Source organism: Amblyomma maculatum, chromosome 4, assembly GCF_055883805.1.
Source record: "Amblyomma maculatum isolate TAMU_Amacu chromosome 4, ASM5588380v1, whole genome shotgun sequence".
In the NCBI taxonomy this organism is placed as follows: domain Eukaryota; kingdom Metazoa; phylum Arthropoda; class Arachnida; order Ixodida; family Ixodidae; genus Amblyomma; species Amblyomma maculatum.
In genome coordinates, this window is record NC_139347.1 from 168797666 (window position 1) to 168813713 (window position 16048).

A 16048-nucleotide genomic window follows, 5' to 3' on the forward strand; every position below is an offset into this window, starting at 1 on the left:
GCAGCGGTAGTCTCCGATGCGCCGATCGACGCGGTTTGCCTGCCTCGCCGATTAGCTTTCTTTTCACTGCCACGTTTTGTGAGCGAAGCTAGCGCGTAGTTTGTCGTTTCTCCCAAGTTGCCGAAAGCATGCGCACCAAGTTTGATGCGCGTGTTTGAACTTGTGCGGCAACTCTTAGCGGTTCTCCGTTGGGCGCAACTCTTGCTTCGTAAGTAATAGCATCGCTGACAGATAGAGAGAGAGAAACATATAAAAGTACATCATTGCCGGTCAAATTCGAAGCAATGTGTTATCTCTGAGGCTCCTAGTGTCCACGGCTGACGGCGTCACCGAGATTTTAGAAAGTGAACAAGCGCAGTAGTCTGCCACTACTTGCAGGATGCTAGTCGGTGCTTTGTAGTCGTCACACACTGGGAGGGGATTAAAAGAAAATCTGAGGTTCGCGCTTCTCCTGTGTCAGTAAAAATGGCATGGACGCTGATTAGCACTCATTTTCTTTTTACCTTATGTACTGTGAACTGTATTTCAGTTTTCACCCTTTGGTTATATGAAATGTAAGCTTTAGAGTTCCGCAGAGATTTCCCATTGTTGTGCATTGTGACAGACCTGCATCGTCAATGATAGGCTATTTCCCTGATTTAAGTGTTGCTTTCCTCAGCACCTACAGTATTACTCTATCTGATTTCCATTTGTGATGCCCCACTCAGCTTTCTCGGCAGAGCGTTCAGTCTTTTTCTCACTGGAATATGCTTGGTTGCATAGTCAGCACTGAAATCTTCAGGCCATGGAGTGTCTAAAAGGAAGAAAGTGAAGTTTCAGTGTGCGTGGACTTACTAGCGTGAACATATGCCTGATGGGCATAGGTTATCTTAAATAGAAACAAGGGCTTGCAAGTGTAGTGCCGGTTTCTGGGCTTGTTGATGTTATAAACAAGTGTGCAAGTTTAAAACGGTGGGAGTGTGCAGTCATCTTATGAGTAGGGAAAATAGTTGTTCTGCATAAATTTGACATGTTGCAAATGCAGAAGCCATATTGTAATGGTTGTTACACAGAACGACTACTGTGGCCATTGAGCGAGGGCACCGAGACAGTTGAACCAGCGAACGAGGGTACCAGGAACGGGGCCCACACTTCGTCATCTACTTCGTCTGATTGTGCTCCTTCTTCTACCTTAATGCACGTGTCACTGCCCCCTCCTCTGGAGCATCGCCCCGATGCGATGTTACCATCAAACAGAAGAGCGGGGAGAAAAAGCGTTGAAGTTACACCACGAGTCTGGCATCACAGAATAGACTACATGCAGCCTGAAAGTCAGTTGGGGGTTCGCTCGTAGTATGGCTTCATTAGCACCACATGCACAATGTCACTGCGCTTGCTGTTGTGCGATGAATGAGCTGACGAGGCTGGTGCAACTTCATACGTTATGTCACTGAGGCGGCGGACAACAAGATAAGGGCCGAAGTAGCGGCGCAGTAACTTTTCGGACAGCCCGCGGCGACGAACGGGCATTCAGATCCAGACATAGTCGTCCGGGTTGTAGGTAACGTAGCGGCGTCCAAGATTGTAGCGGTCAGCATCGATCTGCTGCTGACGGTGAATGCGGTGTTTGGCCAGTTGCTGTGCTTCTTCCGCGTGCTGAACATAAGTGGCGACATTGACGTCAAGTTTAGTCTCACTGTCAGGGAGGTCCACGGGTAGCATAGCATCCAAGGGGGTGGTGACCTCGTGACCAAAGACTAATTCAAACGAAGTGAACCGCATCGTTTCTTGTTGCGCGGTATTATACGCGAATGTTGCATATGGAAGAAATTGGTCCCATGTTTTGTGCTCGACATCAACATACATGGAAAGCATGTCGGTCAAGGTCCTGTTGAGGCGTTCCACCAAGTCATTTGTCTGTGGGTGGTAGGCTGTTGTACGTCAATGGCTGGTGTGCGTAAGCTTCAGTACAGCCTGAGTGAAGCGGACCGTAAATGCAGCTCCACAATCGGTAACGATAGCTGCAGGAGTGCCATGACGCAGGACGATGTCGTGGACCAAGAATTCGGCGACTTCAGCAGCAGTACCGCTTGCAAGTGATGCGGTTACAGCGTATCGTGTCAAGTAATCCATCGCGACCAAAATCCACCGTTTTCCAGGAGACAACTTCGGAAAAGGGCCGAGGAGGTCTATGTCAATTTGCTGAAAAGGGGTCGTTGGAGGTGCTATGGGCTGCAGAAGACCAGCTGGTTTCAGAGGAGGAGATTTGCGCCGCTGGCAATCTCGGCATGTTGCTACGTATTTACGCACTGATAGTAGTAAATTGGGCCAGTAGTACTTCAGCCAAATCTTTGCCAGTGTGCGACTGACCCTCCAAGTGGCCGGCGGATGGTTCATGACAACGCTCAAGATTTCGGGCCGTAACTGGGATTGCACAACAAGCAGAAACGTCTCCCTGGTGCTGTGAAAGTTGCGCTTGTAGAGTACTCCACGCCCGAGAGTGAAGGACCGCAGCCCATGACGAAACAAACGGGGTACTCTAGCATTAACACCCTCCAGGTACTCAATGAGTGACGGCAACTCAGTGTCGGTCCGTTGAAGCTGCTCCATACAGGAGACGCTACCGGCACAAAGAATAGGGCAATCTTCGGTGATGTCTTGCGTAGCTGGTTCCACGGGCGCTCGTGATAAATGTCTGCGTCTTAGTGTTGCCGGCCTGACTTATAGATGACTGTCATGTCATACCCCTGCAACCGGAGGCTCCACCTGACCAACCGCCCAGAAGGATCTTTAATGCTGGCTAGCCAGCATAGCGAGTAATGATCACTGACAACAAGAAATAGTCGTCCGCAGATGTATGGTTGGAACTTACTCAGAGCCCAGATGACGGCAAGACACTCTTTTTCTGTCGTCGAATAATTCCTTTCCGAACGAGAAAGTGTACGGCTCACGTAGGTGATGACCCGTTCTGCACCGTTCTGCCACTGTATGAGGATTGCTCAGAGGCCGACATTGCTGGCATCAGTGTGGATATCTATGTCTGCATTTTCGTCAAAATGAGCTAGTATTAATGGACTTTGGAGACAGCAGCGGAGTTCCTTGAAGGCTTCTTCTTGGGCACTCTCCCATAAAAATGCAGACATAAATATCCGTAATACCTTCGTAGTCATGAAACCAGCCGTTCCTCACTAACACCAGCACACTGGACCGTGGTGGTAGCGTTACGTCGTCTTTGACAGTGCGCAGAACGTTGACTACTGGGTCTTCTGTGTCACTGTGCGCCACAGCTAGCTTTGTCGGTGTAGGTCGATCACAGCACCATTTGCTTGCAGAAAGTTGAGGCCCAGGATCAAATCTCTCGAACACTTGCACAAGACGACAAATTCACCGACATAGACGAAACCGCGGATGCCGATTCGGGCTATGCACCTTGCGGTTGGGCTAATGAGGTGACCTCCAGCCGTGTAAATGCTAGGGCCCAACCATGGCGTCATCAAAACTTTGCTCAAGTCTTGAGCAAGGGCGTGGCTCATCACCGAATAATTTGCACCAGTATCAAGTAGAGTGATAGCGTCAGTACCATCAATTGTCACACACAAATCAGAGGTAGCACGTCTGATGCTGTCGCTACTCTGCCCCTGTGAGAAATCAGCAGTTCGGCGTATTGGCGGCGGAGGATCTTCAGTTTTCACGACAGCTTGCCTCCGGAGACCGCTGGAATTAGTTTTCCCGACATGTACTGGGAGAATGCCTTTCAGGATAGCCGGTGTCTCGGCGAGAGCTTATGGAACGGTAACGCCGAGGGGACGACAATCTATAGTCAAAGCAGCCATATGTCCCAGGCCTCTGACGGGCCGACAGGTGAGCTTCTATTTGGCGTGGACAAGGGTCGTCGGGTGCGAGACCACGCAGGCCCACTTGACGATATGGGCTGGCCCTGTAATGACCCGCCTCACCATAGTGGTAGCAGAGGGGCCGCCGGTCTGATGCACGCCACACTTCACATTTCCGTGGCCGCTGATAGGCTGGTCGAGCAGGCACACGGGCAAAACTAGACTGCTGAACGGCTTGAGTCGTGGTATTGATTGTATTGACATCATAGCCAGGTGCTGGCGCTCGGCAGAGGACAGATGCATAGGTAGGTTTGACCTCAGTTTGGCTAGGACCCTCAGGGAGTTGTTGCTGCACCTCGTCCCAGACGACTTCCGATAGCGATGTTATTGAAGGCGCGCTCGAAGGCAGCTGGAAGACAGCTGGAGGGCTTGTAGTGCCTCCTTGACGATCGCCCTGATTAGGTCACGTAAAGCAGCCACATCGCTCCCTAGCGACACCGAAAAAACAACAGGGCCAAGCATGCTCTAATGCCATGCCGGGCTCGTTGCAAGAGCGTTGTTTTCATGGTGGTCGCCTCAGTGAGGAATTTGGCAACCGTACGCAGTGGACTGTGCACAAGACCGGCAAAAAGCTCCTGCTTGACCCCATGCATGAGGTGTCGAAGCTTCTCCTCTGCCATAGAGCGGTCAGCACGCTTGAAGAGGCGCATCATGTCTTCCACATACATGTGGATGCTTTCGTTAGTCCGCTGGTTGCGTGAGTGGGGCGCAGCTTCCGCTTCCTCCCGGCGGTCTGCGTTGGGGAATGTAGATAGGAGATTTCGGCGAAATGTCTCCCAGGTGGACAAATCGTTCTCATGGTTCTCGAACCATGTCCTAGCGGAGTCTTCAAGAGCAAAAAAACTCGTTATGGTGCTTACGGTTGTCACTCCAGTTGTTGTAGCGGGCGACCCGCTCAAAGGTGTCCAGCCAGTCCTTTGCATCTTCATATATGTCGCCATGAAAAGATGGCGGTGTTCGCGGCGTGTGGTAGAGGATGGGTGCCGGGGACCTACTATCTGTGGCCATTTCCGGTGGGACCGTCGGTCAAGGCTGCGTCATCCTCGTCGTGGTGGCAAGAGGTCCGAATTCAGGGGACTGCCTTCGGAGGCGGCGGCTAGGGTGCTGGTGGACCGGTGTGAGCTCCATTGTCTTATCTCGTAGGCGTACGCAGGTCAGGAAGCATATGCCCAGCACAACCCCACCAGCTGTGTAACAGTTGTTGCACAGAAAGACTACTGTGGCTGCTGAGCGAGGGCACTGAGACAGTTGAACCAGCGAATGAGGGTACCAGGAACGGGGCCCACACTTCGTCTACTTGGTCCGATTGTGCACCTTCTTCTTCTACCTCTAATGCACGTGTCAATAGGAAAGATGCCTTTTTAGAAACAAAACAAATTTTACCCATCATCATCATCATCATCATCATCATCATCATCATCAGCCTGACTATACCCACTGCAGGGCGAGGGCCTCTCCCATATTTCTCCACTTAACCCGGTTCTGTGCTAGCTGCATCCACTTGACCCCTGCGAACTTCTTAATCTCATCCGCCAACCTAACTTTCTGCCGCCCCCTGCTACGCTTTCCTTCCCTTGGAATTTTACCCAACTCGGTCTCATTACTCTTGCCGTGTGTCATCTTGAATGCCTAAAATTCATGTGTACTTCTGAAACATGGCTTAAATTTCCTAGGTTTTTATTAATTTATTTTTTAATACTGCAATCTTTTACAAGACCCTTATTACAACGGTGAAGTGTTTGTAGTAATTTGCTGCAATTGCCATGTCAAAACATAGCTGCCAGGGGCACGAATGTGCATGGCATGCAGGAACTTGTGCATCATATGTGCTTGACAAGTAGAGAAAAAAGGGCAAACCAAGTTGAAGTCAGAATTTGTGATTGCCATTTGTTTACACTGCTGTAAATTCATTAATAACCGTTCGCGTCCCCCACAATGCTGGAATATAACCAGTGCCCTCTTGCTGGTGTTTCTGCCAGCAACAGGAAACTGCCAAAATGCCAGAACTACAGTGCCTGAGGGCTTGATTATGCTTCTTTGTATGCAATTTCATGCTCTTAATACGTACTGGTCGCCCTTTTTTGAGTTTCAGTCTAAAAAATGACAATTTCTGCGAGCGGTTCCTGAAACACTTGCTTCAATTACAGATACCATATATTGGTTTTAGTAATTTCTCTTGCATACTACTGGGAAATGCTCCTTTTTCGGGGCAAAAAAGTTTGTTTGCAGTTAACTTCTGAAATTTATTTAAATAGACGGCTTTACTATTGAATTGGGTCCACCACCAAAATTATGCCTGAAAGTCCTTCAGTGTAGATGGACAGCCAAGATTGCGGCACTTTCTCACAACATTGCATTGGTTGGTGGACTCAAACCATCATGTCTTTTTTTTACTTTATGGTCGTCAGCCTTCCTGTTCAAACACCTCGCAGTCATCCTGTGTGTGAGAAGCATCAGTGTTCTCATGGTGAAAACTTTTTCAGGATCTTTGCAAGGCTGACCTCAATTTCGTGGTTGATGTTGTTCCCCTTTGCTTCTCTGCAGTAGAAGCTGTGAGCAGCAGCCATGGCAGAGCACCAGAGCCGCAAGCGGCGCCACCCAGGTGACCTGGGTCCGCCTCCACGCTGGCTCAACTGCCCACGCAAGGGGCAGCTCATTGACGGTGAGCTGGGTACTCATAGCACTTGGTCCTTATTCAAAAAGGTCTTATTCACATTGACAACGAAGTGAAAGATAAATGTGCAGACTATAACCAATCGCTATACACAGACTGCATAGATTACGTGAAAGCATTTGACATAGTTGAAACCTCAGCGGTGATGTAGGCATTGTGGAATGAAATAGAAGAGCCATATGTTCAAATGCTGAAAGATAGTTACCACTGCGCAGCCACTGTAACCCTGTGTAACGGAAATAACAAAGTGCAAATTAGGAATGGTGTTAGACAATGGATTAACGTCTTGTTTGCAGGAGGTATTCAGAGTCCTGGACTCAGAATTGTTAGTGATCAAATGGTTGATGGAGATTACCTCAGTAATGTGCAATTTGCTTCATAATATTTTCTAGCAGAGTAACTCAAGAGACCAATTGCAAAACATGGTCAATGACCTATACAGGCAAATCAGAGTGGTTAGTAATGGTTAATAAAACTGTAGTAATGTTCAGCAGTCTTGGAAGGGAACAGCAGTTTACGACAGGTATACTGAGGTGCTGGACATGGTTGCTGCTGGACCACTGCGCTTTGCAGGGTGCTGCCGTCAAGAGCCAGTGAGAATTGATGGCAAAATTGTATGTGCCATAATAAATAGCTGGCTGCTCTTTCTTATGCATGTGCCTTGTGCCACCCATTCTTGCTGGCTCTGAGCGGCAACCTTGTGCTCACATTTCCTTTTATATTGAGAAGGTGTGTAATTGGAACGCTTACACGTGGGCAATCAATAAAGAGAGCAATTTAAGGAAATGAATTCAAGGCTTTCTACAATCTAGCTGTCAGCATTAGAACTGAGCCTGCCAGCTCTTCAGTGGTTACTGCTGAAGACTTTGTGGACATATGTGGGTCGCTTTCTGAAAACAGTATTCAAAGCCATGCTAAGCTGAAGCATATGCTGTCAGCAGTGAAATTTTCCCAGTACACAGTGGCCTGCTTCTTGTGACATTCTCTGTGGCGAGGATGTCATGTGCTGACTAGGGACTGGCTGCTTGGGGCTCTTTTGCAGAGAAGTTCCTGCCCTTCAAGACCCCCCTGAGCGAAGTGTATGATGGCCAGGTGCCAGAGGAAAGCCGCTTCCCACCATCCATGCTGCTGGCGTCTCTCTCCAGCATGAAGGTGCCTTGGGGGCAGGGGACTTTGACATGCATGCGGGAAAGTTGAAGGGTTCCAGGGGCTCTGAGCTTTAGTCATTAAACCGGGAGACGGTACTGCACTGGAGGAAGGCAGCAAGAACGAGTGTGCAGCACTGTGTGTATTTGAACATATCTTTCCTTGCTAGCTTTCTTTCTGAGCTGTGTCTTTTCTGGTTCACAAGATGTGCATTGTTATGTTTCGCCACCAACAAGTGTGACAGCTGTCGCGGCCACCGCATAGCAACAAGCAGAACAGCGAGCGGTACGGCCATTTCGTCGCCGTCCATCGGCCGCCCAACGCTTCCTCCCACGGGCAAGTCTCTGCGTAATCTTGCCACGCGCCAAATGTGCGTGCGTGTGTGTGCAAACGCTGGCCAAGCCCGGAGCTCGAGGGAGAGTGCGTCGCCCTCACCCGTCTGCAGGAGGTGGAGGAGATGCGGTCGGGCCACCTGCGATTGAGTCATCCCGTCTTGCCCAAACTTGTTGGGCTTTCCATTTCCCTGTGAGGGTTCTCCCTTTCCCTGTGAACTGGCAAGCCTATAAAATGCAGCAGCAGACTCCACTGCGACAGAGACTACTTTGACGCGCCGTTGACACGACGCTAGACACCAGCTGTGTGAGAGTCTGTATTCTCTCCGGGTCAGCTTCTCTGCCCGTTTCTTCATGATGTTGTAGTAAAGGTTCTTTCGTTAGAAGACGCCTCGTCTTTGCTGGGACCGTTGATGCCGTCCGCCGAGCCACGGAGCCGCCAGGCCAACGCTACCGAGGGGCCGCGAGCCGCATGTAATAACTGGTGGCAGCGGTATGATATTTAGGCGCGCAGCCCAAACGTAATTACTGGTGACAGCAGTGTGATACCCAGGCACGCGAGCCCCAAACCTAATAACTGGTGGCAGCGGGGCGATACTCAGGCGCGCGACCCAAACCTAATAGCATCTAAGCAGCGCTAACTGCTGCCTTGTTATTTATGCCATCTGGATTTCATCCCTTTGCAGAGCATTTCGGTATTATGGTCCAGTGGGTGCACCCCTTTTGGGGATGCACCCCTTTTGGGGATGGGGAAGGGAGACTGTCGTCCTGTCACTGTACTGTTAATTTGCACAGCTTAATGGCCGTTCTGCTGATGAGTTTGTTATGAATTTTAAATTTGCTTTTAATTCTCATTCTAGCACAGCTAGTTGGGATTAGTGCAGTGCCTAAAGAAAGCCCACAGTCAGTGGCCTCTCATTTTCAAAGTAGCTATGTACAGACGCCAGGAGGGTCTGCACGAAGGTGAACCTCTCTGTGGCAGTTGTTTTCTCTGGCTGTCGGCAGCGACTTGAACCCTTTATACCCATGAGATCAAAGTTTAAGGTCCCTTTCTTCTCAAAACCTGGCATTGGGGTGGTCATCATCGACATTTTCAGCGAAAAATGTCGGGCATGTCTCTGGCAGGTGGTAGTTGGTCAGTGACATGGCTTTGAACTGATCTGTTGTAAGGCGGTGTAATGTTGTGAGACCACCTGATATGGCCCATTTGGCAGGCGCTGTAAACTCGGGCTTTGAGATGGGAGGATGAGTTTGGAATGTCCAGGACCCTTGGATCCTCACTGCCCTAGGCCACGCAGGCGTGTTTAAACTGCTTGGCTAAAGTGAGGCTTTACGTCTTTGTTGGGTGGTCTTTCACATATTGGCGTCTTTCAATTGTATGGTAATGAGTATGTCTGGGATAATAGAGGAAAAAATTAAAGGATACTCATTAGCAGAGTGCATACGGACGAATGAGGGTATGCGAGGAGAGCAGGCAAATGGCAGCCTTTAACAATGTCGTATCATGCCTTTAAAGGTGGAGGTTAAGTGCCCCTTCTCCCATTTTGGGGGGAATTGCAGCTACTGTGGATTGTTCTAAATTAGCCTCTGCTCTTTTCAGAAAGGGTCACCCTCAGTAGTCATATTGGGCAGCAAGAGTGTGAAGTGCTTGCAGAGGACACTGTTTAGGTTTGGGATGACAGTCTTGTAGAGTGGCACCATTAAGGAACATGCGCCCTGAACTCGCTTGATTTTGGATGCTGCGGTCTGGACGGAGCTGCGGTATGGATCTTGTCTAGACACGCTCAGTCTGCTGACGGAGCAAAGGTCCCCGCTCTCAGCCTGCCATTGCAGTAGCCTTGCCACAAAAAAAAGAGAGCGGTGAGCAAGAAAATGGGCCCCAGTAGTGCTCGGAGTCTCGTCTTGAAACGCATCGTGATCACCAATATGGTATATTGCTTATGTTGATGCAAGGGCCATTGTGGTTTGGTCACTTTTGTAGCTGCTGATTTGTTGGGGCTGTCAGCATTCCAGTATGTGTGGCTGATGCCAGTGTGTTTGTGCATGCAGCTGAAGATGGGCCTGTGGATCGACCTGACCAACACAGACCGCTTCTACGACAAGAAGGTGATTGAGGAGAGGGACATCTGCTACCTGAAGCTGCAGTGCCGTGGGTCAGTCTCTCCCATTTTTCGAGCCTTCTCTTTTGTGCCTTTGCCATATTGTCAAAGGGCTGGGCACAACACGAGGGAGACATAACGGAGGCACGACCAGCACGAGAACAAAATGAGTTTGGTCTTGGTCCCAGCAGCAATAAGTCTTGCCTGAAGAGGTTTTCAGGTGGTGAATGAAGCAGTGCTGCATTGAGGCGTGACACATTGCCATTTACTCCAGAATACGTTATGGCCTAGATGCAGGTTTTGCTCTGCGCTTGTGCCTATTTGGGTGTTATGATCACAGGCAGGCAGCAAAGTGCCGACGGATTGCAGTGTCATTGTGACCTCTTTCCTTGTCTTGCACAGGCACGGCGAGTGCCCTACGGAGGAGCAGACACAGACCTTCATCCACGTGTGCCAGAAATTCATCTCTAGGAACCCACTACACATCATTGGTGAGTGGCCGGCAGAGTTGCCCCGCGCGCTAATTTCAATTTCGCTAAGTGCAACTCACGTGTGCAAATGTGGTAGTTTCTGCACACTTCAGTTCCCATTATTTGAACTAGGAGTGCAACGCTGGCCATGTAAGTCTGTGACATTGGACATTTTGTGCTCTGTATATCAGTGATGGGTTGGGGCGGCTGCGTCGAAGTAAGACCCTCACAGCGAGTGAGGGAGTACTTCATGGGGTTTAAGGCAGGCATCATGGCTTGAAGTCTCCCATTTTTATAATGTAGCTCATTTGCATAGTTTTATTTTGGTTTCCTTCATTTCATGCCATCCCGCAACTTGGTGCATGCATTGGCCAGCCACGCTTTTTCTTATGCTGCTTGGCACATCACTGGTGTTTTTTTTTTTTTTTTTAATTTTTGAGTGTTGTTTCAACTCCTACACATATTTCTATCGCTTGCGTCCTCTTCCAGTATGCTGAAACTGCATGCTGTTCACAGCCTGTGTGGTCAAGCATCTTTAAAATTCAATGGGGCCATTTGTAAGGAGGCACCACTGCTATTGTGTTGTACTGTGAAAATGGTAGCTGAGACTCCGTAAGCCCCTCCACATGCTTCTTGAGCCAAATCCAATTTTGAACAACCTTGTTGCTTAGTTCTTACACTGGACCTTCACAGCAGCATCAGCATCATTTGGTCTCGATGGGCTTTACTGACACGGAGAGTTTTGGTCCTTTTTGGATAGGTTTTCCGTCACGGGAGGGTTTGGGTTCAAGACCCCTTTCCCCAAGAATTTCAGCCCAGAATAGCCGAGGCTGGAGGAAATATTGTACACATTGGAAAATTGGTGGGTACCAGACGGCAACATAGATATGCAACATGCAACATAGATATTCCACTGTAAGGCCACCACTTCAATGTGGATGTGTTCAGTGAGGTCGTTCAAAATTGGGTTTGGCCTGTGAAGGGTGCAGTGAAGCTTATGGCGCGCGTGTGCTGTGCGATGTCAGTGCGTGTTAAAGAACCGTAGGTGATCGAAATTTCCAGAGTCCTCCACTATGGCATCTTTCATAGTCCAAGTTGCTTTGGTGCACTAAACTCCATAAACCAACTAACTGACCTACTTAATTAGCATTCTTGGGTCTGCTCAGAACCATGCTCGAAACTGTCAGTATATGACTATTGCAGTGTAACCTTAATACCGTCATCACTCAACCTCATTGCCTCAACTTTGAGTTGCAAAGTGGTGCATCTTTATTTGATAAGCTATACTTGAATTTCTCCTGTGTGCTTGGCTTTCATACAACTCCTTGCATTCATACATCATGCTGCCTTTTTAGTTTTTGTAGTGTCCAACAATCCTATGGTTCATCTGATACTTTAATAAATCAATCTTCATGCTCTCGCTTGAAGAATGCAACCTGTACTTGAACCACTTGCTAATGAGCGTGACGGATCTAGGTTTAAGGCAATGTTACTGAGTTGTCTTCTTGATTGATGCATTCTTTGCTTTCTTTTATCTTCAAGTTATTTTTGTTCTTATGCAGACCTTTTGTTGTTTACCCATTGTGTGTTTGCCCTGCTGCTGGAATAATCGGCAGTGAGCATGATATTGTTAGATCCTAGCCGAATGTTCTTAGATAGGAGACAGTTGGAAAACTATGCTGTATGGAGTGGGTCCAAACGATCGCCGTTCAGTGATTCCTAAAATGACCACAGAGCTCCTGGTGCCTCATGCATGTCGTCTGCTACCTTCGCAGGGAGCTAGCCGACGACATGCAGGTGGATGTCTGCATGTCCTCTGCTAAATCCCTGCCTGAAGTGTGTCATCAGGCAATGACTCACATGCATGCAGGCATGTATTTAAGGATGCTGAAATAAAATCTGGGGTGCCGATACTAAATGTTGAGAATTCACACTGAGAATAGGGAACATGCTAACATGTAGTCTGCCAGGATGCCGAGCAGGATAGGCTTCAGAAAAGTCAAGTGCTGAGAAGCAGCATTTTTTTAAGCGTGGACAAATGCAATTTCGCGTGCGACTTCAAGGCCACTTTGGAAACTTGGGTATGTGACCTTCATTTTCAACCTGACGACATCACCACCTCCTACGAACACGTAGCTAATGTTTAAATTGTCAGGATTCGTCGAGGTAGGTGCATGCTGAACTTAAATGCGATGCCTCATGTTTTCCGTAACATTCCGGCGCATCACCAATGTGCATGTGATTTGAGCCATTTACGAATGCGTATTTAACATGTAGTGGAGACGGAATTCTTAAATGTTTAAATTTTAAAGCAAGTTAAGATGAAACTGTATTTGCGTTTTTTAAATACAATGTTGTATGCATGCAAATCACAGAGTCTACTGATGCTTCTTCAAGCAGGGAGATAGCATACGGCACTCTTCAGAGCGCTTTTTTTGGCATCGTCTTAACGTCACATCTACGGGTGTAAGAGACAGCAGTGAAACAGATGACAGTGCACAAGCTGGCTTCTGTAAGTAGTGACATGGATGGAGCCTGTACGTTCGTGCAATTATACTCCGGACGTCGACGTCGAGATTTGCCATTGTAAGATACCTGTGACTGCCAACGTCGCCTAGCTTCAAGCGGCGGAATTTTGCCTCTGGTGACGCTGGTAACTGAGACACCGCCGCGTCGCTGAAACCACAGCTGTCTGGTCAAGCCCATCCACCTCAGCAGCGGGGAGGGGCACTACAGTCGCGTTGGATCAGCTCATGCCAGACCGGTGACTGGCCCCATTCGCAGCGCGGTGTGCCAGTGCAGTTTTCCAACTGTCTCTTATCTAGGAACGTTATCCTAGCCAATGTTGATAAGCCCTCATCATGACTGGCATATTGCTTTTGCCCCTTGATTATTTGTGTCCTTTGATGGGAGCTTATCGTGTGCTTGCGTGTGGGTTGCCTGGAAGGTTTCCGCAGATGGCATTCTTTCACTGTTGCTGCACCACAGGCATGTGAGTGTCGGTCGCAGCTGCTTACTAAGTGCAATCATTCAGATTGTTCTCTCAGTGTGGTAATGCTGCACTTGCACGACCCAAACATGGTATGGCTATGCTCATCACTTCGCTTTTCCATGAGGGCAAGAAGCAGCAGAGTTTTCTTTGAGGCAGGTTACGTATCCTGCTGGTCACTGTATTAGGAAAAGGAGGCCTTTTGCTACGGTGTCTTTTGGGTGACATCACAAGTGTCTAAATGGCGTTCTTCCCTTGTGCAGGTATTCACTGCACGCATGGCTTCAATCGGACAGGCTTCCTCATTGCCAGCTACTTGGTGGAGAACAAATCGTGGAGGTGGGTTTTTATTCCATTCACAGCAGTGTTGGCATTGGTCTGTGCTGTGCACTGTCTGTAGCTGCTGCTGTGTTTGTTGTTTGCCTGTTAGCATTCATCTTGGAGTGGTGCATTAAGTTTGGGAGTACTCACATTGAAGGGGTAGGCGCACCAAATTTTTAATTTAGGAATACTGTGCCAGACATTCATAAATGTGTAATGGAATTTGGCTGTACCCAGAGAATAATTTATAATGGGGGGTGTGCGAAAATTCGAAGTGTCGAATAGTTTTCAATTACTATTCAGAATAGCATTAGCCACTTTTTGATTTGATTTGCACTGCACCTTCTCGATGCAAACTATGCACAAATAGTTTTAACAGTGTAGTTTGCGAACCTCCTAAACGTTCAGAAGTTATGAATTTCTATTTGATCTAAACTGGCAGCAAAGCATCGCGATGTTGCTAGACAGCAGTACCTTGCACTTTTCACAGGACTAACTTGCTCTCTCCTCGAAAAAGGGAATGTCAGCACGCGGAGAAAGCCGACGGGGTAGCGCACTGACAGCCACTGATACCTGCTGCGCAGCTGCTGCATCCTCGCAGGTCTGAAAAAGAGTAGCAGCATCACGTGGCACATATTAGTGTGCCTAGTAATGGTACAATCCACAGCTGACTGTCAGCCTGACTGGTACCTCTCATCTCATTTTAGATCCCCATACGCATTCGCATACGTATGGAAAAAGACCCTTAGTTTTGAGCTGGGCCCACCATCAATTTGGGTTTCAGTAAATGTGTCTATTGCTGCTGGAGAAGTTTCAGTCTAGCAAAAGAATCTCAGAGAATTTATTTTTGCTGGGAACAATGATTGGATGTAGTTGTCCTTGTTGTCCCTCTGTAAGGGTGCACTGCATGATCCGTGCTTGTAGCTGTGTCACAGCTGCGGCTGCCGAAATGGAGGCTGAGATGGTTGGTGGCCATGGTCGGAACAGACCCTGTTCTTGGTGCCAGCAGTTGCTCTGTCACTGAAACACATGATAGAAAAAAGAAAAGTGTTATTTTTCGGGACAGATTTCAGGATCCATACGTTGTGGGAGCACATAAAAGAGAAACCTGTGTAGCTGTCTCTGCCTTCATTTTTTGCGGATTTCTGCAGAAGTCTTGCGGATCCCTGTGCTTGGGTGCATTAGCGAGGTTTCTTCATTTGATGCTGGGGCCAAGCGTGCAAAGTGTTCTTGCATAGTGCACTTACTGTGGCTTCTGTGAAGAATGCAGTAACAGAATGCTTGCTTCAGTGAATTCTCTCAATTTCCTTCCATCAATCCCGCAGCTGTTATGCTTGCTGGTTCCTTTCTTTCGCCTTGTGTTTAATTGAGGACTGTGCTGTCATGCAGTCGGAGTAGAACTGACTCTGATCTTGAAATCCATCCTAATCTGCGGTTCTGGTTTTGTTCTCCTTGCAGTGTTGACGCAGCAATCAGAGCTTTTGCTCAGGTAAGTCTGTTTGAGCTGGCACTTTTTTTGGTTTGCCGGCTGTGTTGCGAAGTATGTGCGTAGCTCTTTTAATCGGTAAAGTTTTGGAACAGCAACATTTCTTGCGTTCAGTGTGGCGTCGGTTAGAGGGGAAATCCAGTAGATTCTTGGTGTGTCGATCGAAGCTGATGCAGGTTTTAGTAAGGTTGGAATTGTCGAAATTGTTTGGTCAAAGCACACTCTTTACAATGCGCAAAATTTCAAGTGGGTCGACCACATTCCTATACCACTGTTCCTGATGTCAATGTAGTATGTGCCTTTGCTGGCAGTAATACAGAGAGGAGGCTACGACAGGCTTTGGATTTTGGCAGCAGCAGCAGCAGCAGCAGAAGTAAGGCCAGTTTTGATGTTGAGTTTTGGCCACCATTCTCTTTGCTGGTGCTTTGCCATTGTCTTTCGACTGTGTTCCCGGTCATTGGTACATTTGCCTAAGTGCTAACTGACCAGCCTGGCACTTTAGCATGGCATTGGATGCCATCTCCACCTTTCCCAGGTCCCTATTGTGGGTGTTCTTACTAGGTCGTCGAGCCTCCTCTGAGGTCTAGGCCACAAACTTCGAGCTCCCGCAATCGCACACCACGGGCAACCGTTCTCACGGCCGCAAAGTGGTAATGCGA

The 16048-nt window shown here is 48.4% G+C and overlaps 1 protein-coding gene across 1 annotated transcript in view; it reads left to right on the forward strand.

The window, feature by feature from the left end:
- The window catches only part of mRNA-cap (RNA guanylyltransferase and 5'-phosphatase mRNA capping enzyme), a 69883-nt gene that overhangs the window by 562 nt on the left and 53273 nt on the right, over window positions 1–16048 (forward strand). The window contains exons 2-7 of the mRNA XM_084602778.1: window positions 6417–6534; window positions 7589–7698; window positions 10074–10177; window positions 10526–10614; window positions 13846–13921; window positions 15362–15392. Coding sequence (XP_084458904.1) covers window positions 6438–6534; window positions 7589–7698; window positions 10074–10177; window positions 10526–10614; window positions 13846–13921; window positions 15362–15392 — 507 coding nt within the window. The 5' untranslated portion in view covers window positions 6417–6437. The remainder of the gene's footprint in view (window positions 1–6416; window positions 6535–7588; window positions 7699–10073; window positions 10178–10525; window positions 10615–13845; window positions 13922–15361; window positions 15393–16048) is intronic.